The 27,588-nt window shown below is 43.0% G+C and overlaps 1 protein-coding gene across 1 annotated transcript; it reads right to left on the bottom strand.

Annotated features, from left to right (window-relative positions):
* Window positions 1-444: 444 nt before the first annotated feature.
* Window positions 445-27,311, bottom strand: LOC110522082 (uncharacterized). Its single transcript, XM_036975627.2, has 3 exons — window positions 26,978-27,311; window positions 11,916-12,101; window positions 445-1,648 (listed from the first exon to the last, which is right to left on the bottom strand). Exons 1-3 carry the CDS (start codon window positions 26,978-26,980, stop codon window positions 1,397-1,399), a joined length of 441 nt encoding a protein of 146 aa, XP_036831522.2. The 5' UTR covers window positions 26,981-27,311; the 3' UTR covers window positions 445-1,396.
* Window positions 27,312-27,588: the final 277 nt, after the last annotated feature.

A 27,588-nucleotide genomic window follows, 5' to 3' on the forward strand; every position in this document is an offset into this window, starting at 1 on the left:
GGAGGGTTTCTGTTCGAAACGATTTCTCCCACAGCTGTTCGGTGTTACATCATTAGTCATCTGCTCCATAGAAAGTGTTACCGTCCAAAGGCGCTCTATGGAGGCTGTATTTGGGGATCGTCAGTTCACATTAGCAGAGGAAAGGTGGCAGAAAAGAATATATAACTACTGTGAAATGGCTGTTTTCCTATCAATTTTACAACCTCCCAGTGAACAAAAGAGCCAAACCCAACATCTACATGTGGAAACTGGAAGAGACAACAAAATGGAAGCGTGCTCTCTCCAGTTGGCTGTTCCGTCAGCTGTTGACATATGCTACAAACATCCTTATGGTATTGTCAGCGCTCTCCAAGGACTGCTCTGGTGAAGACCACTGTTCACTGGTGGCTGTATGTGTGGGGGAGAATAAGAACACTAAGCTTAAGAAAGTGACCAAGAAGCGGGTTAGATTAGGGAGATGTGCTGTATTAAGGCTGGTCTTGGTGAACATAGTATACTACATTACAAAAGCGTAATAAGAGTGTAGTAAACGACAAAGACAAAGCTGTCTCCAAATATCTGGTATAAAGTGTTACACTGCCATTGTACACAAGCAGAATGAATTAAATCTCATTACAATCTATTTATATTAAACTGCTAGAGGAGAAGATGATTTCTATTAGACATCCAAACACTCCCATCCATATGAATTTAGTGCGTGAAGCATTTTTTTTTTGGGGGGGGGGGCTCTACACTCCAGCATTTTGGATTTGAGATCAAATGTTTCATATTACTTGAAGCACTTTGAGATTCTATGAAAAGCGCTACAGAAGTTTAATAAATGAAAATGCTAACCTGCTATTGGTAATGGTGAGAGGTTAGCATGTTTTGTTGTAGCCTCTGTAACCTTCTCGATCGTCATTATTCCTGGTTCTCTCCTGATTGTTCTTAATCGTGGCATTTACAGGATTCATTTAGAAGTGTTGAGAAACATCTTATCTATTCACTTAGAATAGATAACTACTCCAGACATCATTCACCATTCAGTTCCTATTGGGCAAAACGCAACCAAAACCAACTGCAAATGCATCCATCGAGTTTGTAGGGTCACCAGATTGATGTAATCATTGTGTACTAGGAATATAGGACCAAATGCTAAACTTCAGACCACTTCAATACCCTATAAGTGAATTTGTCCAAATACTTATGACTTCTTTAAAATGGGGAAACTTGATACATGAAGTGTTTTCATATCTTAACAGTAAAACAGAAAGGTGACATTCTGTACTGTCGCCTCATAGGAAACATTTGATCATAAATCCAAAATTCTGGATTACAGAGAAATAATTTTAAAAATGCTTCACTGTCCAAATAAATATGGAGGTGAGTATAGGAGAATAAAGGCCTCCTCCTTCGTCTAGTTCTTTTCAGAGCGGGATTGGATGACCAGCTCAGGGAAGCCTGTGCGATGGTCCATCTGTCTGTCAAACAGCAGATCAGAGGCCTCACCGATGACCACCTCAGCCGTGGTGAACACCTCCAGGTCTCCCAGTACATGTCCTCCCAATGTCTTCCCCTCCTTGTCGGCCAGGCAGATGTGGAGGTGAGCCTCCTTGTTCAACGTGCCCACCAGGGACACGATCTCAAAGCGCTCGTCAAGATGGATCACCTGGAAACAGGTTGGAGGAAAAAAACAACTTAGGGTGGTAAAACAAGGTTATTACAGTGCCTTCGGAAAGTATTCAGACCCCTTGACTTTTCCCCACATTTTGTAATGTTACAGCCTTATTATAAAATGCATTAATGTTTTTTTTATTTTTTTATCTACACACAATACCCCATAATGACAAAATGATAACAGGTTTTTAGAAATGTTTATACATTTGTAAAAAAACAAACCCAAATACATTATTTACACAAGTATTCAGAACCTTTGCTATGAGACTCTAAATTGAGCTCAGGTGCATCCTGTTTCCAATGATCGTACTTGAGATGTTCCTACAACTTGATTGGAATCCACCTGTGGTAAATTCAATTGATTGGACATGATTTGGAAAGCCACATACCTGTCTATATAAAGGTCCCAGATGACAGTGCACGTCAGGAAAAAAACAACAAAAAAACAAGCCATGAGGTCTATTTACTATACAGGATTACAGTCTATTTTCGTAATTTCCGGTCACAACTTGCAGACTTGTTGACGTGTTGCTGTGCGTTCTGTTGCCAACCTTACTTTGCTACCTGACAACTTTACGGTTTTTACTTTTTAATTACCGTTTATATTTTTTGTTTTTCCCTCACTCAACTTTTTCACTCCGGACAAGGTTCGTCAGGACTTCCAACAGCCGATGCTAAGTAGTAACATTAACATGATGCCTTCTAATTGCAGTCGCTGTACTCATAATATATAGGAAAACGATCGCCTTACGGCGAGGATAGCTGTGCTGCGAGCCCAGCTTCAGACGCAATCTTTAGGCAAGGGTAATTTCAGTGTAGGAAAAGATGAAACAGCGTCTGTGCCACCAGTAAGTACAGATAGTAACGTTAGTACAAATCCCCTCGCACGGTCCCTGCAGCCGGACAACTTTCTCATGGCTTCTGAAGGGAAATGCTGTAGGAATGCTCAACCGGTGCCGCTCATTCAGCCGACAGAAACTTTCAACCGGTTCTCCCCATTAAGCAGCGAGTCGGAGTCTGAGGCCAAACCTTCTCTGGTCTCTACTCCTCCCGTTACGGGGTCTGAGACGCCGAAGGCTCCCACCATTAGCTCTGACAAATTGAAAACACTAGTCATTGGCGACTCCATTACCCAAAACTAATCATCCAGCGATCATACACTGTTTACCAGGGGGCAGGGCTACCGATGTTAAGGCTAATCTGAAGATGGTGCTGGCTAAGGCTAAAACTGGCGAGTGTAGAAAGTATAGACATATTGTTATCCACGTCGGCACAATGATGTTAGGATGAAACAGTCAGAGGTCACCAAGCGCAACATAGCTTCAGCGTGTAAATCAGCTAGAAAGATGTTTCTGCATCGAGTAATTGTCTCTGGCCCCCTCCCAGTTAGGGGGAGTGATGAGCTCTACAGCAGAGTCTCACAAGTCAATCGCTGGTTGAAAACAGTTTTCTGCCCCTCCCAAAAGATAGAATTTGTAGATAATTGGCCCTCTTTCTGGGACTCACCCACAAACAGGACCAAGCCTGGCCTGCTGAGGAGTAACGGACTCCATCCTAGCTGGAGGGGTGCTCTCATCTTATCTACCAACATAGACAGGGCTCTAACTCCTCTAGCTCCACAAAGCCATTCTCTCTTGGGGGATGCTGCTTTTTAGTTAGCTTTGCGACAGTATCAAAAATACATTTTGGATCGTTCTGTTAGCCAGCCTGCCAGCTTAGTGGAGTCAGCTTAGCTATCCCCTATCCTCATTGAGACCGTGTCTGTGCCTCGACCTAGGTTGGGCAAAACTAAACATGGCGGTGTTCGCCTTAGCAATCTCACTAGAATAAAGACCTCCTCCATTCCTGCCATTATTGAAAGAGATCATGATACCTCACATCTCAAAATAGGGCTACTTAATGTTAGATCCCTCACTTCAAAGGCAGTTATAGTCAATTAACTAATCACTGATCATATTATTGATGTGATTGGCCTGACTGAAACATGGCTTAAGCCTGATGAATTGACTGTGTTAAATGAGGCCTCACCTCCTGGTTACACCAGTGACCATATCCCCTGTGCATCGAAAAGGCGGAGGTGTTGCTAACATTTACGATAGCAAATTTCAATTTACAAAAAAATTCATGTTTTTGTCTTTTGAGCTTCTGGGCCATATACAGTGTTCCTCACTGAGTTCCCTGAATTCCTGTCGGACCTTGTAGTCATAGCAGATAATATTCTAATTTTTTATTTTAATATTCACATGGAAAAGTCCAGACTCACTCCAAAAGGCTTTCGGAGCCATCATCGACTCAGTGGGTTTTGTCCAACATGTCTCTGGACCTACTCACTGCCAGTCATACTCTGGACCTAGTTTTGTCCCATGGAATAAATGTTGTGGATCTTAATGTTTTTCCTCATAATCCTGGACTATCGGACCACCATTTTATTACATTTGCAATCGCAACAAATAATCTACTCAGACCCCAACCAAGGAGCATCAAAAGTCGTGCTATAAATTCTCAGACAACCCAAATATTCCTTGATGCCCTTCCAGACTACCTCTGCCTACCCAAGGACGTCAGAGGACAAAAATCAGTTAACCACCTAACTGAGGAACTCAATTTAACCTTGCGCAATACCCTAGATGCAGTTGCACCCCTAAAAACAAAAAACATTTGTCATAAGAAACTAGCTCCCTGGTATACAGAAAATACCCGAGCTCTGAAGCAAGCTTCCAGAAAATTGGAATGGAAATGGCGCCACACCAAACTGGAAGTCTTCCGACTAGCTTGGAAAGACAGTACCATGCAGTATCGAAGAGCCCTTACTGCTGCTCGATCATACTATTTTCCAACTTAATTGAGGAAAATAAGAAGGATCCGAAATGTATTTTTGATACTGTCGCAAAGCTAACTAAAAAGCAGCATTCCCCAAGAGAGGATGGCTTTCACTTCAGCAGTAATAAATTCATGAACTTCTTTGAGGAAAAGAAAGCAAATTACGGACTCTTTAAATCTGCGTATTCCTCCAAAGCTCAGTTGTCCTGAGTCTGCACAACTCTGCCAGGACCTAGGATCAAGAGAGACACTCAAGTGTTTCAGTACTATATACCTTGACACAATGATGACACAATCATGGCCTCTAAACCTTCAAGCTGCATACTGGACCCTATTCCAACTAAACTACTGAAAGAGCTGCTTCCTGTGCTTGGCCCTCCTATGTTGAACATAATAAACGGCTCTCTATCCACCGGATGTGTACCAAACTCACTAAAAGTGGCAGTAATAAAGCCTTTCTTGAAAAAGCCAAACCTTGACCCAGAAAATATTTTAAAAACTATCGGCCTATATCGAATCTTCCATTCCTCTCAAATAGAAAAAGCTGTTGCGCAGCAACTCACTGCCTTCCTGAAGACAAACAATGTATACGAAATGCTTCAGTCTGGTTTTAGACCTCATCATAGCACTGAGACGGCACTTGTGAAGGTGGTAAATTACCTTTTAATGGCGTCAGACCGAGGCTCTGCATCTGTCCTCGTGCTCCTAGACCTTAGTGCTGCTTTTGATACCATCGATCACCACATTTTTGGGGAGATTGGAAACCCAAATTGGTCTACACGGACAAGTTCTGGCCTGGTTTAGATCTTATCTGTCGGAACGAAATCAGTTTGTCTCTGTGAATGGTTTGTCCTCTGACAAATCAACTGTAAATGTTGGTGTTCCTCAAGGTTCCGTTTTAGGACCAATATTGTTTTCACTATATATTTTTACCTCTTGGGGATGTCATTCGAAAACATAATGTTAACTTTCACTGCTATGCGGATGACACACAGCTGTACATTTCAATGAAACATGGTGAAGCCCCAAAATTGCCCTCGCTAGAAGCCTGTGTTTCAGACATAAGGAAGTGGATGGCTGCAAACTTTCTACTTTAAAACTCGGACAAAACAGAGATGCTTGTTCTAGGTCCCAAGAAACAAAGAGATCTTCTGTTGAATCTGACAATTAATCTTGATGGTTGTACAGTCGTCTCAAATAAAACTGAAGGACCTTGGCGTTACTCTGGACCCTGATCTCTCTTTTGATGAACATATCAAGACTGTTTCAAGGACAGCTTTTTTCCATCTACGTAACATTGCAAAAATCTGAAACTTTCTGTCCAAAAATGATACAGAAAAATTCATCCATGCTTTTGTTGCTTCTAGGTTAGACTACTGTGCAATGCTCTACTTTCCGGCTACCCGGAAAAAGCACTAAATAAACTTCAGTTAGTGCTAAATACGGCTGCTAGAATCCTGACTTGAACCAAAAAAATTGATCATATTACTCCAGTGCTAGCCTCCCTACACTGGCTTCCTGTTAAGACAAGGGCTGATTTCAAGGTTTTACTGCTAACCTACAAAGCATTACATGGGCTTGCTCCTACCTATCTTTCCGATTTGGTCCTGCCGTACATACCTACACGTACTCTATGGTCACAAGACGCAGGCCTCCTAATTGTCCCTAGAATTTCTAAGCAAACAGCTGGCGGCAGGGCTTTCTCCTATAGAGCTTCATTTTTATGAATGGTCTGCCTACCCATGTGAGAGACGCAGACTCGGTCTCAACCTTTAAGTCTTTACTGAAGACTCATCTCTTCAGTAGGTCATATGGTTGAGTGTAGTCTGGCCCAGGAGTGTGAAGGTGAACGGAAAGGCTCTGGAGCAACAAACCACCCTTGCTGTCTCTGCCTGGCCGGTTCCCCTCTCTCCACTGGGATTCTCTGCCTCTAACCCTATTACAGGGGCTGAGTCACTGGCTTACTGGTGCTCTTCCATGCCGTCCCTAGGAGGGGTGCGTCACTTGAGTGGGTTGAGTCACTGATGTGATCTTCCTGTCTGGGTTGGCGCCCCCCTTGGGTTGTGCCGTGGCGGAGATCTTTGTGGGCTATACTCGGCCTCGTCTCAGGATGGTAAGTTGGTGGTTGAAGATATCCCTCTAGTGGTGTGGGGGCTGTGCTTTGGCAAAGTGGGTGGGGTTATATCCTGCCTGTTTGGCCCTGTCCGGGGGTATCATCAGATGGGGCCACAGTGTCTCCTGACCCCTCCTGTCTCCAGTCTCCAGTATTTATGCTGCAGTAGTTTGTGTCGGGGGGCTAGGGTCAGTCTGTTATATCTGGAGTACTTCTCCTGTCTTATCCTGTGTGAATTTAAGTATGCTCTCTCTAATTCTCTCTCTCTCTGAGGACCTGAGCCCTAGGACCATGCCTCAGGACTATCTAGCATGATGACTCCTTGCTGTCCCCAGTCCACCTGGCCGTGCTGCTGCTCCAGTTTCAACTGTTCTGCCTGCGGCTATGGAACCCTGACCTGTTCACTGGACGTGCTACATGTCCCAGACCTGCTGTTTTCAACTCTCTAGAGACAGCAGGAGCGGTAGAGATACTCTTAATGATCGGCTATGAAAAGCCAACTGACATTTACTCCTGAGGTGCTGACTTGTTGCACCCTCGACAACTACTGTGATTATTATTATTTGACCATGCTGGTCATTTATGAACATTTTAACATCTTTGCCATGTTCTGTTATAATCTCCACCCGGCACAGCCATAAGAGTACTGGCCACCCCTCACACCCCTTCCTCTCTGGGTTTCCTCCTAGATTTTGGCCTTTTTAGGGAGTTTTTCCCAGCCACAATGCTTCTACACCTGCATTGCTTGCTGTTTGGGGTTGTAGGCTGGGTTTCTTTACAGCACTTTGAGATATCAGCTGATGTAAAAAGGGCTATATAAATACATTTGATTTGATTTGAAATTGTCCGTAGAGCTCCAAGACAGGATTGTGCCGAAGCACAGATCTGGGGAAGGGTACCAAAAAATGTCTGCAGCATTAAAGGTCCCCAAGAACACACTGGCCTCCATCATTCTAAAATGGAAGAAGTTTGGAACCACCAAGACTCTTCCTAGAGGTCACTGCCCGGCCAAACTGAGCAATCGGGGGAGAAGGTCACTCTGACAGCACTCTAGAGTTCCTCTACGGAGATGGGAGAACCTTCCAGAAGGACAACCATCTCTACAGCACTCCACCAATCAGGCCTTTATGGTAGAGTTTCCAGACAGAAGCCACTCCTCAGTGAAAGGCACATGACAGCCCGCTTGGGGTTTGCCAAAAGGCATCTAAAGGACTTTCAGACCATGAGAAACAAGATTATCTGATCTGATGAAACCAAGGTTAAATTCTTTGGCCTGAATGCCAAGCATCACATCTGGAGGAAACATTGCACCATGGTGGTGGCAGCATCATGTTGTGAGGATGTTTTTCAGTGGCAGGGACTGGGAGACTAGTCAGGATCGAGGCAAAGATTAACGGAGCAAAGTACTGAGAGATCCTTGTTGAAAACCTGCTCCAGAGAGCTCAGGACCTTAGACTGGGGCAGAGGTTCACCTTCCAACAGAACAACAACCCTAAGCACACAGCCAAGACAACGCAGTGGCTTTGGGACAAGTCTCTGAATGTCCTTGAGTGGCCTAGCCAGAGCCCAGACTTGAACCCAATAGAACAACTCTGGAGAGACCTGAAAATAGCTGTGCAGCAACGCTCTTCATCCAACCTGACAGAGCTTGAGAGAATCTGCAGAGAAGAATGGGAGAAACTCCCAAATAAAGGTGTGCCAAGCTTGTAGCGTCATATCTAAGAAGCCTCAAGGTTGTAATCACTGTCAAAGGTGCTTCAACAAAGTACTGAGTAAAGGGTCTGAATGCTTATGTAAATGTGATATTTCAATGTTTTTTATTTATTAGCAAACAATTTGCAAAAACCTGTTTTTGCTGTAATTATGGGGTATTGTGTGTAGATTGAGAAATCAATTCTAGAATAAGGCTAATGTAACAAAATGTGAAAAAAGTCAAGGGGTCTGAATACATTAAGTAAACTTAAATTGAAACTAAAATGAAAGCTACTCAAACAGTATTTAGTAAATAATTAACAAACCTGTTTGAAAAACTAAAACTGTATTGTAACGGTTTACCTCCAAAACAAACTCAAATAAAATCCACTGGAGGTCGACCGATTATGATTTTTCAACGCCGATACCGATTATTGGAGGACCAAAAAAAGCCGATACCGATTAATCTGACAATTTATTTGTAATAATGACAATTACAACAATACTGAATGAACACTTATTTGAAGTGAATACATCAATAAAATCAATTTAGCCTCAAATAAATAATGAAACATGTTCAATTTTGTTTAAATCATGCAAAAACAAAGTGTTGGAGAAGAAAGTAAAAGTGCAATATGTGCCATGTAAGAAAGCTAATGTTTAAGTTCCTTGCTCAGAACATGAAAACTGGTGGTTCCTTTTAACATGAGTTTTCAATATACCCAGTTAAGAAGTTTTAGGTTGTAGTTATTATAGGAATTATAGGACTATTTCTCTCTATACCATTTGTATTTCATTAACTTTTGACTATTGCATGTTCTTATAGCACTTCAGTATTGCCAGTGTAACAGTATAGCTTCCGTACCTCTCCTCGCTCCTACCTGGGCTCGAATCAGGAACACAACGACAACAGCCACCCTCGAAGCAGCGTTACCCATCGCTCCACAAAAGCTGCGGCCCTTGCAGAGCAAGGGGAACAACCACTCCAAGTCTCAGAGCGAGTGACGTTTGAAACGCTATTATCGTGCACCCCGCTAACTAGCTAGCCATTTCACATCAGTTACACGAGCCTAATCTCGGGAGTTGATAGGCTTGAAATCATAAACAGCTGCTGGCAAACGCACAAAAGTGCTGTTTGAATGAATGCTTACGAGCCTGCTGGTGCCTACCATCACTCAGTCAGACTGCTCTATCAAATCATAGACTTAGTTATAACATGATAACACACAGAAATACAAGCCTTAGGTCATTAATATGGTCAAATCCAGAAACTATCATCTCGAAAACAAGACGTTTATTCTTTCAATGAAATATGGAACCGTTCTGTATTTTATCTAATGGGTGGCATCCATAAGTCTAAATATTCCTGTTACATTGCACAACCTTCAATGTTATGTCATAATTACGTAAAACACAAGCAAGTATAAATAAGTTATCGGTGAATTCAACAAAGTGTACAGACATGCCACGGTCCTAGCTAGGCTACTAAAATGTTGCAGTCTGGCTTGGGTTTTTAATGGTTAACAATGAATAACCCACAAAAAATCAACAAAACAGCATGCAAAGGAGAAATATGTAGGCCTATTACAGCAACATTTGAGAAGTAGCCTAGGCCGGCTACTCAACTACAATACATGTTGTGTGCCCGATACAGTAACGCTGCATTCAATCGCACAGGTGATTTTACAGTTGGCACTATGCATTGGGGCAGGTAGCGTTCTCCTGGCATCCGACAAACCCAAATTCGTCCATCGGACTGCTAGATGGTGAAGTTTGATTCATCACTCCAGAGAACGCATTTCCACTGTTTGAGTCCAATTGCAGCGAGGTTTACACCACTCCAGGTGACACTTGGCATCTACGTCTTTGTTATTTGGAGTTATTAAATACTTCTCGATTAAGGTCGCAGCATATTCTGCACAAATGATGTATATTTTTTGTATGTGGACATTATACAAGGGCTATATTTAATCAAATAAAACAAAGGCCAGTTTGGGTCGCAGTTGCAATTTTTGTAAAGACAACTAGGTTACGTCTGGCCCGTGAATTCCTTGTGTTTAAAAAAAAAAATATGGCCGTGCGCTGATTCGACTTTGACACACCTGGGCTAGCGTATCCATTTACGTAGCTAGCTATTTATTTAGAATGCTAAAAACACGGGAGACTAACTTTAGCTAGCTAGCTGCTGGGAGGATGTCATTTGAGGAGTGGGTGAGTGACCGACTTGTTACCCTCATCGTTTTTTTCGGTGGCTACAGCTAGAGATGCAGGTGTCATTTGGTTAGCTAGAAAAATGTCAATCGCTTTGCTAGCTGAAGTTAGCTAGATATGTTAGCATATCTTAGTTATTTGGCATCGATCAAATGGACGGGCAGGCAAGTTCCCATTCAGTTGTCAAAACGTGGGTTGGAAACAAGCGTGCATTGGCAGGCAAGCTGCATAAGGACAAGCAGGATACTATTCCCCATTGTTGATCAGTGCAATTTTGATGGCCCAACAGGCTGAAAAAGTTTGAGAGGGTTTATCTAATGTTCCCCCGTGAGATTTGAGCTAATCTCGCTCTGGCTAGCATTAGTTGTTGATGTGCATAGGCAACTGAGGGAGAGCTTACCTTTTCATGGTTGTTTAACGAATAGGACTGTGACGTTCTCAAATGTCAGAGGACTCCTGTGGTACATATTTGACATACTTGCAGAAATCCGTTCAGGTGGCGTGTGGTGTTCTAAATGGTCTAAAATGTTGCTGTTGTTACTGCCTGTAAACAGACAGTCCAGTTCAAAGTGAATGATGGCAGGCCCCTATAGCAAATTGCTTATTTGCATACAGGCCTACTGTAGCTCTGATTGGCTATGGTCTGCGTAGACTCCAGCCCTGGTCTAGACATGTATTTATTAGGTTTTATTTACTGCAGTGTCTACTTGTCCAAACGCACAGCCGTGTTCCCACTCTATTGCCACAGAATGTTCACAAATGCCTTACTATACGTCCTATCCAAACATTAAAACGTTAAAATGACCATATATAAGTGCTCTTTTGTCTGATTTAAATAAATCTAAAACAGTAGTAACAGTATGCACCACCAGGAAGAATGACTACTTTTATTTTTTGATTTTTTTTTATGTATGAACAGATTTTAATAAGATTTTAATAAGCTTGTTGTTGCTAAAACGCTGTCAGTTCCACTTTAAGCAGGTAGTCCAAATGAGCTCAGAGGACCTCTTTCCCAAGGGAGACTGTAGTGTAGTATTACTGTAGTATATTGTCGTACTATAACACAACACGTACCCATTTATGAGAGATTTGCTGTGTGTACAACAGTGCTCAAAGGCCCTTTCATCATGTCCTTTGACATCTTGCCAGATGTCCTCCCAATCCCACTCAGTCCCAACCCAAACCCCTGTGAATTCTGTGGAGGCACTTACAAGACTTGGTTATGTCCCAAATGGTACCCGATTCCCTATATAGTGCACTACTTTAGACCAGAACCATCAGAAGCCTGTTCAAAAGTAGTGGACTATGAAGTGTATAGGGTGCCATTTGGGATGCCGACATTGTCTTTTCATTTACAACAACAATTTAGACACTTCACCAGAAGCATGACGGCTGGTTGCCAGCCAACATTTCTGCCAAGTACCTCATTGGTATTCCCTGCAGTGGCGTTTGCCAGCCGGAGTGTTGCCTTGGTTACGCTGCCCACGCAGGTGATGATGAATGGCGCTTTAAGGTTTCTCTCCTCCACGAATGCCAGCAGGGAGCACAGCAGCTCCTGTCCCGGCCCAAAGCGTACTGCGTGGACCTTGAGGGCAGAGCCTGCAGATGCCTAGGCACAGTGGACATAGAAGGGGGGGGGGGGGGTAAACCGAGACATGAGCATGTTTGGTACTGGGCTGGTGGCGAACTGTAGCATTGCAAAGCTCCCAAACTTTATTCACTCCCAACCCCTAGCAGCCATCGCTTCTTTCTCCTTCTCAATCTGGGGCTGCTCTCTATTGCTCCAGGCCTGGCTTGACCCAATTATGGTTTCTCGCAGTCATTGAGCCCAAGAAGTCCATTAATCATAGTTCAGATGTTGGGTGAAGGGGAACAGAGGGAGAGGAGAGGGGAGGAGGATAGAGGTATAGACTCTAGAGGCACACTCGCTAGGATGGTGGTCCATTCAGTTCTTTAACAGGATCATCACGGTTAACTAAATACGAGCCTGACCCCATAACCTGCAGTAAAGACATGGGCCCCAGCCGGTGTATGCAAATGAGTTGATCACCACCTCGGTGTTCTTTCCAACGGATTCCATATCGTATTCTCATTTACTCAGTGTTCACCCTGCTGGTCTTCAACCGCCTGAAAAAGCAGCTCTGCATTACAGAAGTAAACCATAACATCATGATTTTTCTTAAAGCTATCCACTGCTTGCCTCGTTCAACCAACCTGATCTCATGAACTACACATTCAAATTACACAAACTGAAAGGCAATGGGAGCGTAGAGGTCAGTCGGTTTCATGAGACTAATCAACAATTTATCAATAATTAAATTGAGGCAAATCATACAGTATGACCATAAGCCAATGAGTTTGTATTGGAAAGTTAGGCTTCATCTTGAAATTGAGCCAGTCTTCAGGACTGGTACATGTGTGGTTCAACTCAGAAATCCACAACCACAAGCACCACCTGGCAAGTAGCTCATTACAATAAAGGAAAGGGAGGATATTCTGTCTTTCTTTCTCCAAATCCTTCATTCAAACCAGCAGCTCTGGTATCATCCTTTTCTCCCAGCAGCGGAGGAGATTCCAGAATGCAACAGTCAGAGGAGGATGATGGGAGGAGTCAGACTGGATTGGTGGACAAGAATGAAAGGAGAAACATTTGCGTTATTGATGCACATTTAAAAATGTATTTGTTTAACTAGGCAATTCAGTTTAGAACTAAATCTTATTTACAATGACGGCCTACCCCAGCCAAACCTTAACGACGCTGGGCCAATTGTGCGCCGCCCTACGGGACTCCCAATCACGGACGGTTGTGATACAGCCCGCAATCGAACCAGGGTCTGTGGTGATGCCTCTAGCACTGAGATGCAGTGTCTTAGGCCGCTGCGCCACTCGGGAGCCCCCCGGATGTGAGCATCTAAGTTTTGTCCAATTACTTAGCCCCTATTCAGATCATTAGGCAATGTTTCATATAGCTTATATAGCTTATATAATATTTATCATGGATGGATGAACAAAAATACACTACATGACAAAAAGTATGTGGACACCTGATCATTGAACATCTCATTCCAAAATCATTGGCATTAATATGGAGTTTGTCCCCCCTTTGCTGCTGTAACAGCCTCCACTCTTATGGGAAGGCTTTCCACTAGATGTTGGAACATTTCTGCGGGGACTTCCATTCAGCCACAAGAGCCTTAGTGAGGTCGGGCACTGATGTTGGGCGATTAGGCTCGCAGTCGGCGTTCCAAATCATCCCAATGGTGTTTGATGGGGTTGAGGTCAGAGCTCTGTGCAGGCCAGTCAAATTCTTCCACACCGATCTCGACAAACCATTTGTGTATGGACCTTGCTTTGTGCACAGGGTTATTGTCATGCTGAAACAGGAAAGGGCCTTCCCCAAACTCTTGCCATAAAGTTGGAAGCATAGAATCATTTACAATGTCATTGTATGCTGTAGCGTTAAAATGTCCCTTCGCTGGAACTAAAGAGTCTAACCCGAACCATGAAAAACAACCCCAGACCATTATTACTCCTCCACCAAACTTTACAGTTGGCACTATGCATTGGGGCAGGTAGCGTTCTCCTGGCATCCGACAAACCCAAACTCGTCCATCGGACTGCTAGATGGTGAAGTGTGATTCATCACTCCAGAGAACGCGTTTCCACTGTTTGAGTCCAATTGCAGCGAGGTTTACACCTCTCCAGGTGACACTTGGCATTGTGCGTGGTGATCTTAGGCTTCTGTGCAGCTGCTTGGCTATGGAAAACTATTTCACAAAGATCCCAATGAACTGTTCTTGTGCTGACGTTGCTTCCAGAGGCAGTTTGTAACTTGGTAGTGAGTGTTGCAATAGACAGACAATTTTTACACGCTACGCACTTAAGCACTCAGCGGTCCCATTCTGTGAGCTTGTGTGGCCTACCACTTCGCGACTGAATCGTTGTTGCCAGGTATTGGTAGAGAAATTAATTTTACATTCTCTGGGAATAGCTCTGGTAAACATTCCTGCAGTCAGCATGCCAATGGCACGCTCCCTCAAAATTTGAGACATCTGCGGCATTGTGTTGTGTGACGAAACTGCACATTTTAAAGTGGCCTTTTATTGTCCCCAGCCCAGGGTACACCTGTGTAATAATCCTGCTGTTTAATCATATTCTTGATATGCCACATCTGTCAATTGGATAGAATATCTTGGCAAAGGAGAAATGTTCACTAACAGGGATGTAAACAAATTTGTATTCAACATTTTACATGTTGCGTTTATATTTTTGTTCAGTGTAGAAGCGTTGTCTTCTCTTCACCAACAGTTGAAACTCAAACAGTTTGGTTCACAAGCTAGGTTGTTTGTCTATGTCAATTGCCATGGAACACATGGGCAAAGTCAAGTAAATTAGACCAATTTTTATGCCAGTGTGCAGCGCCTCTAAAAATGAACCATGAATTAATTATCTTCACGTGAGCACAGCCCCCAGCCAGGCAGTGTTCCAGCACGAGGTGGAATAGGCTAGAATTTGTGTGATTTAATTTACCAGCTATAAAACAAAACGGCATAAATACTTTTTAAACATCAACTGCAGCATTAATTTTACTATAAATGTGATCATATTTGACTTTTTTTTTTTTTATTCACAAATGCGAGTGAAATGCTCGCACTGTGGAGCCCTGACCACCCGCCGATGTGGCTGGTGAAATAGACATCTTAAAGCCAATATCTGAAAATGTGGTTAGTCTCCGTATGGAGGTTGTGACGCAATCGTGGAGCCTCCGGAGGCCAAATTGTGCTCCATACTGTGTCATTGTGCGCCTCCCAAATATTGTAACAATACGGATGGGTCCATGTAGCTCCATAATTTACATGATTGGTTGATGGTAGGCGGGGACGGGAGGTCCTGTATAAACACAAACACACGTCCTTGACAACTTCCTTCACAACAGGTCTGTGCTGCTCCGCGAAGCGCAAGAAGGATGAATGCCCTGACTTCTGCTGAGGCCGTATCCCCGTAAATTCTGCACAGCCCAATGCAGATTACAGATTGACTACTAAGCACCTTTTACCCTCCAATGACAAAATCTACCCGCATATGGCAGGTGTTAATTTTAGGCCCTGGTGGTCTATAATGTTTGTAACAGGGTTTGTTAGTATCTAACCTGCCACAAACACAATCAGGGGACTTTTGTTTGAACCAAAACAGTGATTGTAACCCTGGATCTGAACAAGCAACTTCCAGCTTTGTCACAGAGCAGAGAGAGGCTCTGATGACTGCACGCTTTTAAAGCACATAATTATCAAACCTCTGTGAAGCACCTCTCTGTCACTCTCTCCTGCTCATCTAACTACTTAAAATCCCCTGGATTGGATCACCACAAATAAACACTTGTACAACCAAGTGATCAAGACAACCCAAATATTTCAGGTGATGAATACATGTTTGGAGTAGCTGTAGTGTGCTTGATTATGCAAGGACATTTTGGTTTGACAATGACAATTAATGCACATTTATTTATGGGGAAACTTTAAATGAGCTCAAAAGAGAAGATGCCAAAGCGTGTAAATATTCATACATACAGGCATAATGCAATCTCGTATGGGCAGATGACGTTACACTTCATTTATATTGCTATGTTTGTTATAGGTTACCCCGTTCATTAGCACCTATTGATGGTATCTTAAATGCGCATTGATTGTGGGACGTTCCTTATGTTTCCAACATGTATCTTTCATATCAGATATAATTTTTTTTTTTTTAAAAGCTTAAATTACTACACACAGCCCACACAGCCATACCTCCTATGTTAGAGGCAACCACCTGGTCTAATTAACTATCTAGCATGCTCAGCACACCTGTGTGTAACAGAAGGCCACCAGAAACGTGTTGTAACTGACAAATACTGTTGGCTGCAACTGTGATAAGGCTGATTTATAACAGCGTACAGTAAGTGTGTATTTTGAAAATATTTTTGCGGAGATATGAAAGTAAATGGCTTTATGTGTCCAGAACAGTATCGCAATTGAGATTCGATTCATGTTTAGATGGGGTATTTGGCTGCCAGAGCCAGTCTACCTCGGGAAATTAGGTAGTAGTCTGGGTCCAGTTTCCCAAAAGCATCGTTAGGCTAAATTCATCATTCGAGCCTTCGTAGGAGCATCAGAATATCTCGAGCTGTTTTCCAAAACCATCGTTATTAACGTTGCACTTAAATGTAGATCAGCGAAGTGCATCGTTAGATGCTTTTTTTTGCCCTTCTTCATCACTTTATACAATATAATCACATGGTTTATCGGCCCTCTGTGAACACTTAACTTCAGAACAAAGTTGACTACACATACAATGTTGCCAACCAATGTCGTTGCAATTGATAGAAACAAGCGACGTATAAAATATGCTTAAAATGAAAAACGAAATAAATGCATTAAAATTAGCAAAGTATTGAGACAGTGACACATTTTTTTGTTTTGGCTCTGAACTCCAGCACTTTGGGTTTTAAATTATACAATATAGGATGTTAAACTGCAAATGGTCAGCTTTCATTTGAGGCTATTTTCATCTGTATGGGGTGAACTGTTTAGAAATTACAGCACCTCCTTTTTTTTAACACAGTCCTCCCCCCCCCCCCCCTCCCCCCCCCCCCCCCCATTTTAGAGTACTAACAGTATTGGGACAAATTCACTTGTGTATTAAAGTCACTTTTATTGTAAATAAGAATATAATTTTTCTAAACACTTCTGTTTTTATTTACAATAAAAGTGAATCCAAAATGACACAATATATTATTTAGCCTACCATTCATTTCTATTGGACACAAAATAATCTGAAACACAACCAAAACAAACAAAATGCATCCAACAAATGTCTAGAGTCACAAGTTTGATGTAGTCATTACGTGCTAGGGATATAACGTTTTACTACTTTAATACACATTTGACCAAGGAGAGTGATGGGAGTGCTGGATCAGATGACCTGGCCTTCACAATCACCCGTCCTCAACCCAATTGGGATGAGTTGGACTGCAGAGTGAAGGAAAAGCAGTTAATAAGTACTCAGCATATGTGGGAACTCCTTCAAGATTGTTGGAAAATAATTCCTCATGAAGCTGGTTGAGAGAATGCCAAGAGTGTACAAAGCTGTCATCAAGGCAAAGGGTGGCTACTTTGAAGAATCTCAAATATATTTTTATTTGTTTTTTGGTTACTACGTGATTCCATGTATTTCATAGTCTGTCTTCACTATTATTCTACAATGTAAAAATAAAGAACCCTTGAATGAGTAGGTGTCCAAACTTTTTTGACCGATACTGTAAGTGAATTTGTCCCAATACTTTTGGTCCCCTAAAATGGGGGGCCTATGTACAAAAAGTGTTATAATTAGTAAACGGTTCACCTGATATGGATGAAAATACCCTCAAATTAAAGCTGACAGTCTGCACTTTAACCTCAGTCATTGTATAGTTTCAAAAATGGTAACCTTTGGAGCTCACCAATACTTTTGGAGTCCTACCCTCCGGTGCCACTAGGGTAGGGCTGCCGTATTATCGGCTCTCAACCAATCATGCAATTCGTAACTTGTTTTGTACATAATGTTGCTGCTACCATCTCTTATGACCGAAAATTGCTTTTGGACATCAGAACTGGGATTCCTCACATCAAATTGGACGAGGAGTTCTTCTTCAATGAGTCGGACGCGAGGGATATACTGCAGACACCAGGCCCGATCCCCATGATTCGCTGAAGAAGGAAACAGATTGAGGCAAAAGATCCGAGTGCCTTGCGACGAGTGGCTAATCTGCCCTTGCCATTCTGCTAGCTAACGTTCAAATGCTGGAAAATAAATGGGACAAACTGAAGGCACGTACAGTTGAAGTCGGAAGTTTACATACACATACAAGGAAGTGGATGGCTGCAAACTTTCTATTTTTAAACTCGGACAAAACAGAGATGCTTGTTCTAGGTCCCAAGAAACAAAGATCTTCTGTTGAATCTGACAATTAATCTTAATGGTTGTACAGTCGTCTCAAATAAAACTGTGAAGGACCTTGGCGTTACTCTGGACCCTGATCTCTCTTTTGACGAACATATCAAGACTGTTTCAAGGACAGCTTTTTTCCATCTACGTAACATTGCAAAGATCAGAAACTTTCTGTCCAAAAATGATGCAGAAAAATTAATTCATGCTTTTGTTACTTCTAGGTTAGACTACTGCAATGCTCTACTTTCCGGCTACCTGGATAAAGCACTAAATAAACTTCAGGTAGTGCTAATTACGGCTGCTAGAATCCTGACTAGAACCAAAAAATGTGATCATATTACTCCAGTGCTAGCCTCCCTACACTGGCTTCCTGTTAAGGCAAGGGCTGATTTCCAAGGTTTTACTGCTAACCTACAAAGCATTACATGGGCTTGCTCCTACCTATCTCTCTGATTTGGTCCTGCCGTACATACCTACACGTACGCTACGGTCACAAGACTCAGGCCTCCTAATTGTCCCTAGAATTTCTAAGCAAACAGCTGGAGGCAGGGCTTTCTCCTATAGCGCTCCATTTTTATGGAATGGTCTGCCTACCCATGTGAGAGACGCAGACTCGGTCTCTCTAACCCTATTACAGGGGCTGAGTCACTGGCTTACTGGTGCTCTTTCATGCCGTCCCTAGCAGGGGTGCGTCACTTGAGTGGGTTGAGTCACTGATGTGATCTTCCTGTCTGGGTTTGACGCCCCCCCTTGGGTTGTGCCGTGGTGGAGATCTTTGTGGGCTATACTCGGCCTTGTCTCAGGATGGTAAGTTAGTGGTTGAAGATATCCCTTTAGTGGTGTGGGGGCTGTGCTTTGGCAAAGTGGGTGGGGTTATATCCTTCCTGTTTGGCCCTGTCCTGGGGCATCATCGGATGGGGCCACAGTGTCTCCTGACTCCTCCTGTCTCAGCCTCCAGTATTTATGCTGCAGTAGTTTGTGTCGGGGGGCTAGGGTCAGTTTGTTATATCTGGAGTGGAGTACTTCTCCTGTCTTATCCGGTGTCCTATGTGAATTTAAGTATGCTCTCTCTCTAATTCTCTTTCTTTCTCTCTCGGAGGACCTGTGCCCTAGGACCATGCCTCAGGACTACCTGGCATGAGGACTCCATGCTGTCCCTAGTCCACCTGGCCGTGCTACTGCACCAGTTTCAACTGTTCTGCCTGCGGCTATGGAATCCTGACCTGTTCACCGGACGTGCTACCTGTCCAAGACATGCTGTTTTCAACTCTCTAGAGACAGCAGGAGTGGTAGAGATACTCTTAATGATCGGCTATGAAAAGCCAACTGACATTTACTCCTGAGGTGCTGACTTGCTGCACCCTCGACAGCTACTGTGATTATTATTATTTGACCATGCTGGTCATTTATGAACATTTCAACATCTTTGCCATGTTCTGTTATAATCTCCACCCGGCACAGCCATAAGAGTACTGACCTCCCCTCATAGCCTGGTTCATCTCTAGGTTTCTTCCTAGGTTTTGGCCTTTTTAGGGAGTTTTTCCTAGCCACTGTGCTTCTACACCTGCATTGCTTGCTGTTTTGGGGTTTTAGGCTGGGTTTCTGTACAGCACTTTGAGATAGCAGCTGATGTACGAAGGGCTATATAAATATATTTGATTTGATACACATTAGCCAAATACATTTAAACTCAGTTTCACAATTCCTGACATTTAATCCTAGTAAAAATTCCCTGTCTTAGGTCAGTTAGGATCACCACTTTATTTTAAGAATGGTAAATGTCAGAAAAATATAATTATTTAGTTAATCTTTTATTTAATCACATTCCCAGTGGGTCAGAAGTTTACATACTCAATTAGTATTTGGTAGCATTGCCTTTAAATTGTTTAACTTGCGTCAAACGTTTCGGTATCTTCCCACAATAAGTTGGGTGAATTTTGGCCCATTCCTCCTGACAGAGCTGGTGTAACTGAGTCAGGTGTGTAGGCCTCCTTCCTCACACACATTTTCAGTTCTACCCAAAAATCTTCTATAGGATTGAGGTCAAGGCTTTGTGATGGCCACTCCATTACCTTGACTTTGTTGTCCTTAAGCCATTTTGGAAGTATGCTTGGGGTCATTGTCCATTTGGAAGACCCATTTGCGACCAAGCTTTAACTTGGCTGATGTCTTGATGTTCAATATCTTCAATATATCCACATAATTTTCCTACCTCATGATGCCATCTATTTTGTGAAGTGCACCAGTCCCTCCGGCAGCAAAGCACCCCCACAACATGATCCTGCTACCCGCGTGCTTCACAGTTGGAATGGTGTTCTTCGGCTTGCAAGCCTCCCCCTTTTTCCTCCAAACATAACGATGGTCATTATGCCAAACAGTGTTGTTTCATCAGACCAGAGGACATTTCTCCAAAAGTATGGTCTTTGTCCCCATGTGCAGTTGCAAACCGTAGTCTTGCTTTTTTTATGGCGGTTTTGGAGCAGTGGCTCCTTCCTTGCTAAGCAGCCTTTCAGGTTATGTCGACATAGGACTCGTTTTACTGTGGATATAGATACTTTTGTACCTGTGAAGATGCTGAAGGAAACAAGGTCCTTTGCTGTTCTGGGATTGATTTGCACTTTTCACACCAAAGTCGTTCATCTCTAACTCGTCTCCTTCCTGAGCGGTATGACGGCTGCGTGGTCCCATGGTGTCTATACTTGCATACTATTGTTTGTGCAGATGAGTGGTACCTTCAGGCGTTTGGAAATTGCTCCCAAGGATGAACCAGACTTGTGGAGGTCTACAATTTTTTTCCCATGATGTCAAGCAAAGAGGTACTGAGTTTGAAGGTAGGCCTTGAAATACATCCACATGTACACCTCCAATTGACACAAATGATGTCAATTAGCCTATCAGAAGCTTCTAAAGCCATGACATAATTTTCTGGGATTTTCCAAGCTGTTTAAAGGCACAGTCAATTTAGTGTTTGTAAACCTCTGACCCACTGGAAATGTGATACAGTGAAATAATCTGTGTAAACAATTTTTGGAAAAATGACTTGTCATGCACTAAGTAGATGTCCTAACCGATTTGTCAAAACTATATTTTGTTAACAAGAAATTTGTGGAGTGGTTGAAAAATGTGTTTTAATGATTCCAACCGAAGTGTATGTAAACTTCTGACATCAACTGTATATCCTACCAACGGGACATTAAAACTAATATCTTATGTTTCACCGAGTCGTGGCTGAACAACGACATGAAGAACATATTGCTGGTGGGTTATACACTATCGACAAGACAGAACAGCAGCCTCTGGTAAGACACGGGGTGGGGGCCTATGCATTTATGTAAACAGCTGGTGCACGATATCTAAGGAAGTCTCAGTTTTGCTCGCCTGAGGTAGAGTATATAAGTTGTAGACCACACTATCTACCTAGAGAGTTTATCTGTATTTTTCGTAGCTGTCTACATACCACCACAGAACGAAGTTGGCACTAAAACCGCACTCAATGACTTGTATTCTGCCATAAGCAAACAGGAAAATGCTCACCCAGTGGCGGCGCTCCTGGTGGCCGGTAACTTTAATGCAGGGAAACTTAAATCAGTTCTACCGAATTTCTATCAGCATGTTAAATATGCAACCAGAGGTAAAAAATCCAGACCACCTTTATTCCACACACAGAGATGCATACAAAGCTCTCCCTTGCCCTCCATTTGGCAAATCTGACCATAACTCTATCCTCCTGATTCCTGCTTAGAAGCAAAAATAAAAGCAGGAAGTACCAGTGACTCGGTCTATAAAAAAGGGGTCAGATGAAGCAGATGCTAAACTACAGGACTGTTGCTAGCACAGACTGAAATATGTTCTGGGATTCTTCTGATGACATTGAGGAGTACACCACATCAGTCACTGGCTTCATCAATAAGTGCATCGAGGACGTCGTCCCCACAGTGACTGTACGTACATACCCCAACCAGAAGCCATGGATTACAGGCAACATCCACACCGAGCTAAAGGGTAGAGCTGCCGCATTCAAGGAGCGGGACTCTAACCCGGAAGCGTATAAGAAATCCCGCTATGTCCTCTGACGAACCATCAAACAGGCAAAGCGTCAATACAGGAGTAAGATCAAATCGTACTACACCGGCTCCGACGCTCATCGGATGTGGCAGAGCTTGCAAACTATTACAGACTACAAAGGGAAGCACAACCGAGAATTGCCCAATGACACGAGCCTACCAGACAAGCTAAATAACTTATATGCTCGCATCGAGGAAAGTAACACTGAAACCTGCATGAGAGCATCAGCTGGCCCGGATGACTGTGTGATCACGTTCTCCGCAGCCGATGAGGGTAAGACCTTTTAAACAGGTCAACATTCACAAGTCCGCTGGGCCAGACGGATTACCAGGACGTGTACTCCAAGCATGACCTGACCAACTGGCAACAGCCTTCACTGACATTTTCAACCTCTCCCTGTCTGAGTCTGTAACACCAACATGTTTTAAGCAGACCACCATGGTCCCTGTGCCCAGGAACACTAAGGTAACCTACCTAAATGACTACCGACCCGTAGCACTCACGTCCGTAGCCATGAAATGCTTTGAAAGGCTGGTCATGGCTCACATCAACAGCATTTTCCTAGAAACCCTAGTAGACCCACTCCAATTTGCATACCGCACCAACAGATCCACAGATGATGCAATCTCTATTGCACGAAAGGAACACCTATGTGAGAATGCTATTCATTGACTACAGCTGGGCATTCAACATCATAATGCCCTCAAAGCTCATCACTAAGCTAAGGACCCTGGGAACACCTCCCTCTGCAACTGGATCCTAGACTTCCTGACGGGCCACCCCCAGGTGGTAAGGGCAGTTAACAGCACATCCTCCACGTAGATCCTCAACACGGGGGCCCCTCAGGGGTCCGTACTCAGACCCCTCCTGTACTCCCTTTTCATTCATGACTGCTCGGCCAGGCATAACTCCAACACCATCATTAAGTATGCTGATGACACAACAGTGGTAGGCCTGGTCACCGACAACGATGAGACAGCATATAGGGAGGAGGTCAGATACCTGACCATGTGGTGCAAGGACAACAACCTCTCCCTCAACGTCATCAAGACAAAGGAGATTATTGTGGACTACAGGAAAAGGAGGACAGAGCACGCCCCCATTCTCATCTACGGGGCTGCAGTGGAGAAGGTTGACAGCTTCAAGTTCCTTGGCATCCACATCACCAACAAACTAACATGGTCCAAGCACATCAAGACAGTTGTGAAGAGGGCACGACAAAACCTATTCCCTCTCAGGAGACCGAAAAGATTTGGCATGGGTCCCCAGATCCTCAAAAGGTTTTACAGCTGCACCATTGAGAGCATCCTGACAGGTTGCATCACTGCCTGGTATGGCAACTGCTTGGCCTCCGACCTCAAGGCACTACAGAGGGTAGTGAGTACGGCCCAGTACATCACCGGGGCCAAGCTTCCTGCCATCCAGAACCTTTATACCAGGCGGTGTCAGAGGAAGGCCCTAAAAATTGTCAGACTCCAGCCAACCTAGTCATAGACTGTTCTCTCTGCTACCGCGCGGCAAGCGGTACCGGAGCGCCAAGTCTAGTTACAAGAGGCTTCTAAACAGCTTCTACCCCCAATCCATAAGACTCCTAAACAGCTAATCAAATGGCTACCCAGACTATTTGCACCCCCCCTTGCTGCTACTCAATGTTATTATCTATGCATAGCCACTTTAACTCGACCTGCATGTACATAATTACCTCGACATCAGTGCATTGACACATTGCCTCTGAACCGATACCCCCTGTATATAGCCCCGCTATTGTTATTTATTGCTGCTCCTTAATTATTAGTTTTTCTTATCTCTTTTTAAAGGTATTTTCTTAACTGCATTGTTGGTTAAGGGCTTGTAGTAAGCATTTCACTGTTGTATTCGGCGCATGTGTTGACTGTATGTTTGTTTATTCCATGTGTAACTCTGTTTGTGTCCTTTGCTTTATCTTGGCCAGGTCGCAGTTGTAAATGAGAACGTGTTCTCAACTAGCCTACCTGGTTAAATAAAGGTGAAATAAAAAAATCATTTTGATTTGAAATACAGTATGATATAGCCCATTTCATGTTCAATAAATCATTATATTTTGCTACTTTTAGAGTACTGTCTATCATTTGTCTCAATATTATTTTATGACGTGTGCCCAATGATGTGCCAAATCAGTGATTTAGTGCATTTTTATTGGGTAAGCATTAGAATAAGCCACCTCAATATTTGTAGCCATGGGTGGTAATATCTCTCTAGGAGCTGATCCGTCGTCAGTATTGTGAAATAATTCTAATGATAAGGTAAGATTTTAAATGATAAAGCTGACTTGAGAGCAGCATGTTTTGGGAAACACGTTACATATTGGCTGCTGTAGAAAAGCTGCATCGTTAAAACACCCATACGCCTAAGTTCTATCGCTATCGAGAAACTGGGCCCTGGAAAATATTGCGTTGAGAGCAGTGGCGGTCGGCACCATTGAAGATGAGGGAGGACTTTAAAAAAAAAATATATATATATTTTAAATTTATGAGCATGACCTTATATTACAGCATATTGGATGACTGTCACTCATATTTAATTCACCCAACTCAATGTAACATTGATAAGTTTAGGCTACAAGATGATTCTCAAATGTTCCCAATACCCATCATGAGGTTATAACAACCTAGCCTATGAATGAAAGTTTAGAACTTTACTAGTCCTGTATTAGCGGACCGACATAGCTGTCTGTAGTGCGGGCAACATTTTGTTTCAGCACCCTCACCCCAAAACATTTTCCTGCAGCTATGTTTGTAGCTATAATTCCTTCTTGCATCTATGCGCTCTCCTCCTCTCACCTTTTCCCTTAGCTTGTGGACTTCAGTGCACAACACATCAGCTGTCTGACTAGATGAAAAAATCTTAACAAGCCAAACCTTTATATCATAACCGCTAACTGCTACACGCAGCCTAAATCGTTGTCACCATTATTAGCCAACGTCATAGTCAATATAGCTACTAGAACTAACGCATTAGTAAACCCGCTACAATCCTGCAGCAGTTTAGCAGTTACACCGGTTGGCCCTGATGGCAATAAACTAATAAAACTGACCTAGCATCCCTCTCTGTTTGAGCCAGATGTTTTTAGTAGGCTAAACTAGCTAGCTGCATTCGCAGTAAGTGAAAATGAAAGAAAAAAAATACAAATATAGCTCTCTTGCGTCACCTTCATTTTTGAACAAATTAATTTCTTAAACTCTTCAACTATTGTGTTTCTCTCTCTTTGAGTCAACTACTCACCAAATGTTATGCACTGCAGCGCTAGCTAGCATATGCTTTCAGTATGAGATTTATTCCATGATCCTTTCATTGGGTGGACAACATATCAGTTCATATTGCAAGAGCTCTAACAGGTTGGAGGACGTCCTCCAGGAGTTGTCATAATTACTGTGTAAGTCTATGGAAGAGGATGAGAACCATGTGCCTCCTGGGTTTTGTATTGAAGCCAGAGGACGGAAACTAGCTGTCCTCCGGCTAATACACCATGGTGCTACCTTTCTGCGCTGTTGAGGCTACTCGATACCTTTATTGCAAAACATGTTTTTTAATCAATTATTTGGTGACGTGTGACTATATTTAGTACAGTTTTATCTATGCAATTCACTGAGGAAGATGGTCCTCCCCTTCCTCCTCTGAGGAGGCTTCACTGTTGAGACCTTTCTCCATAGGTGCCACATTTCAAGTTTTGTGCAAATGGTTAATTTAGTGTTTTTCACAAAATTCTAAATGGCGGACCCTGAGGCAAATTTGTTCCTTGTGAGGAGAGGGACCAAGGTACTGCATTTGATGACTTTGCGTCAGTGGGTGAGGGCCGTCAACTTCCCAAGTTTTCATTTTCAATCTCTTGTTATGGCGCTGCCATCTGGCCAATCAGTGTAATTTAACAACGCATTCCAAGGTGCTGGCTTGTTTTTACCAACACTCGTCACCCTCTGTGTCCCTTGTCTAAGCGCAGCATGAACAAATTTACGAACGGAGACAGATCCACAGTCCCCTTCCCGATTTCATCGTGGGGGACCATAACATTAAAGTCATTAGACCTTAAGGAGTAACAGTAGGCTTGCCTACAGTCATTACGAGTACATTATTGGGCTAGTTATAGGTTAAAGGCCTATGAACATCACACGCAGCAACTCGGATGCTCACATTCCCGCTCACCCGATCTTGACATCGCTAATGAGAAGACGCAGGTCTATGCAAACACTTTACTGTGACCTATAGAAAGCCGAATTAATTGGGAGGGAGGCACAAATAGCACTTGGTGTGCACATCCTATGTTCAAGGTATTTTGTACCTTGTGTGATATGTTGCTCCCGTGGAGTGCCTTAGAACGAAGGAAGGTTAGCCAAACTAGTGTATTTATGAATCTAAATACCTTGAAAACCGATGTAAAACAAGACGTGTATTAAAGCAGGAAACAGTCGGTCAACTCACCATACTTTCAAAGAGACCGTCAGTTTAGGATTGAAGTTGTGTATTTTTTTCCTGCCACTTGCATAACGTGGCACTGTTTTAATAAAAGGTTAACTTCCCCTTGTTTTGATAAAGTAGTAGGTGAAGTTACACAGATTCCGGTGCACGAACTGCTGAACGTTGTAGTTAAAACACACACCCCACTGCTGTTTTCTGTAGTCTACCCCTTAAAATCCTAAATATTGGTAATTAAATGGGCATTACGTAGTAGCCTACGCTACATGATAAACCGAATATTATTGCCCGTAGCGTATTTTCTTCTGCCCCAATTTATTGGCTTTTACTGCCACCTGCTGTTGAATAGTTGGTGCCAGAGCCTAATTTTGTTGAAACTGCTCAGTTATCACGTACTCTTCATCATAATGTTATTTCACGCATATGGCCTCAAACCTGCTTGATAATTACTAGACAGAGTCTTTGTGGCTCCCCAGACACAGGCCTGCAAGCTGAATATACCCTAGTAGGTAGGCTAACTTACATAGAGAGGGTATTTATTCACTATTTTAAAACACTCTGGTAAATAGCCTACTGCAATGTAATCGTTTTTAATTGAACAGTCAGCCTACAATTCT

This window comes from Oncorhynchus mykiss, chromosome 4 (genome assembly GCF_057628025.1).
Source record: "Oncorhynchus mykiss isolate SJ-2025 chromosome 4, ASM5762802v1, whole genome shotgun sequence".
Classification (NCBI taxonomy): domain Eukaryota; kingdom Metazoa; phylum Chordata; class Actinopteri; order Salmoniformes; family Salmonidae; genus Oncorhynchus; species Oncorhynchus mykiss.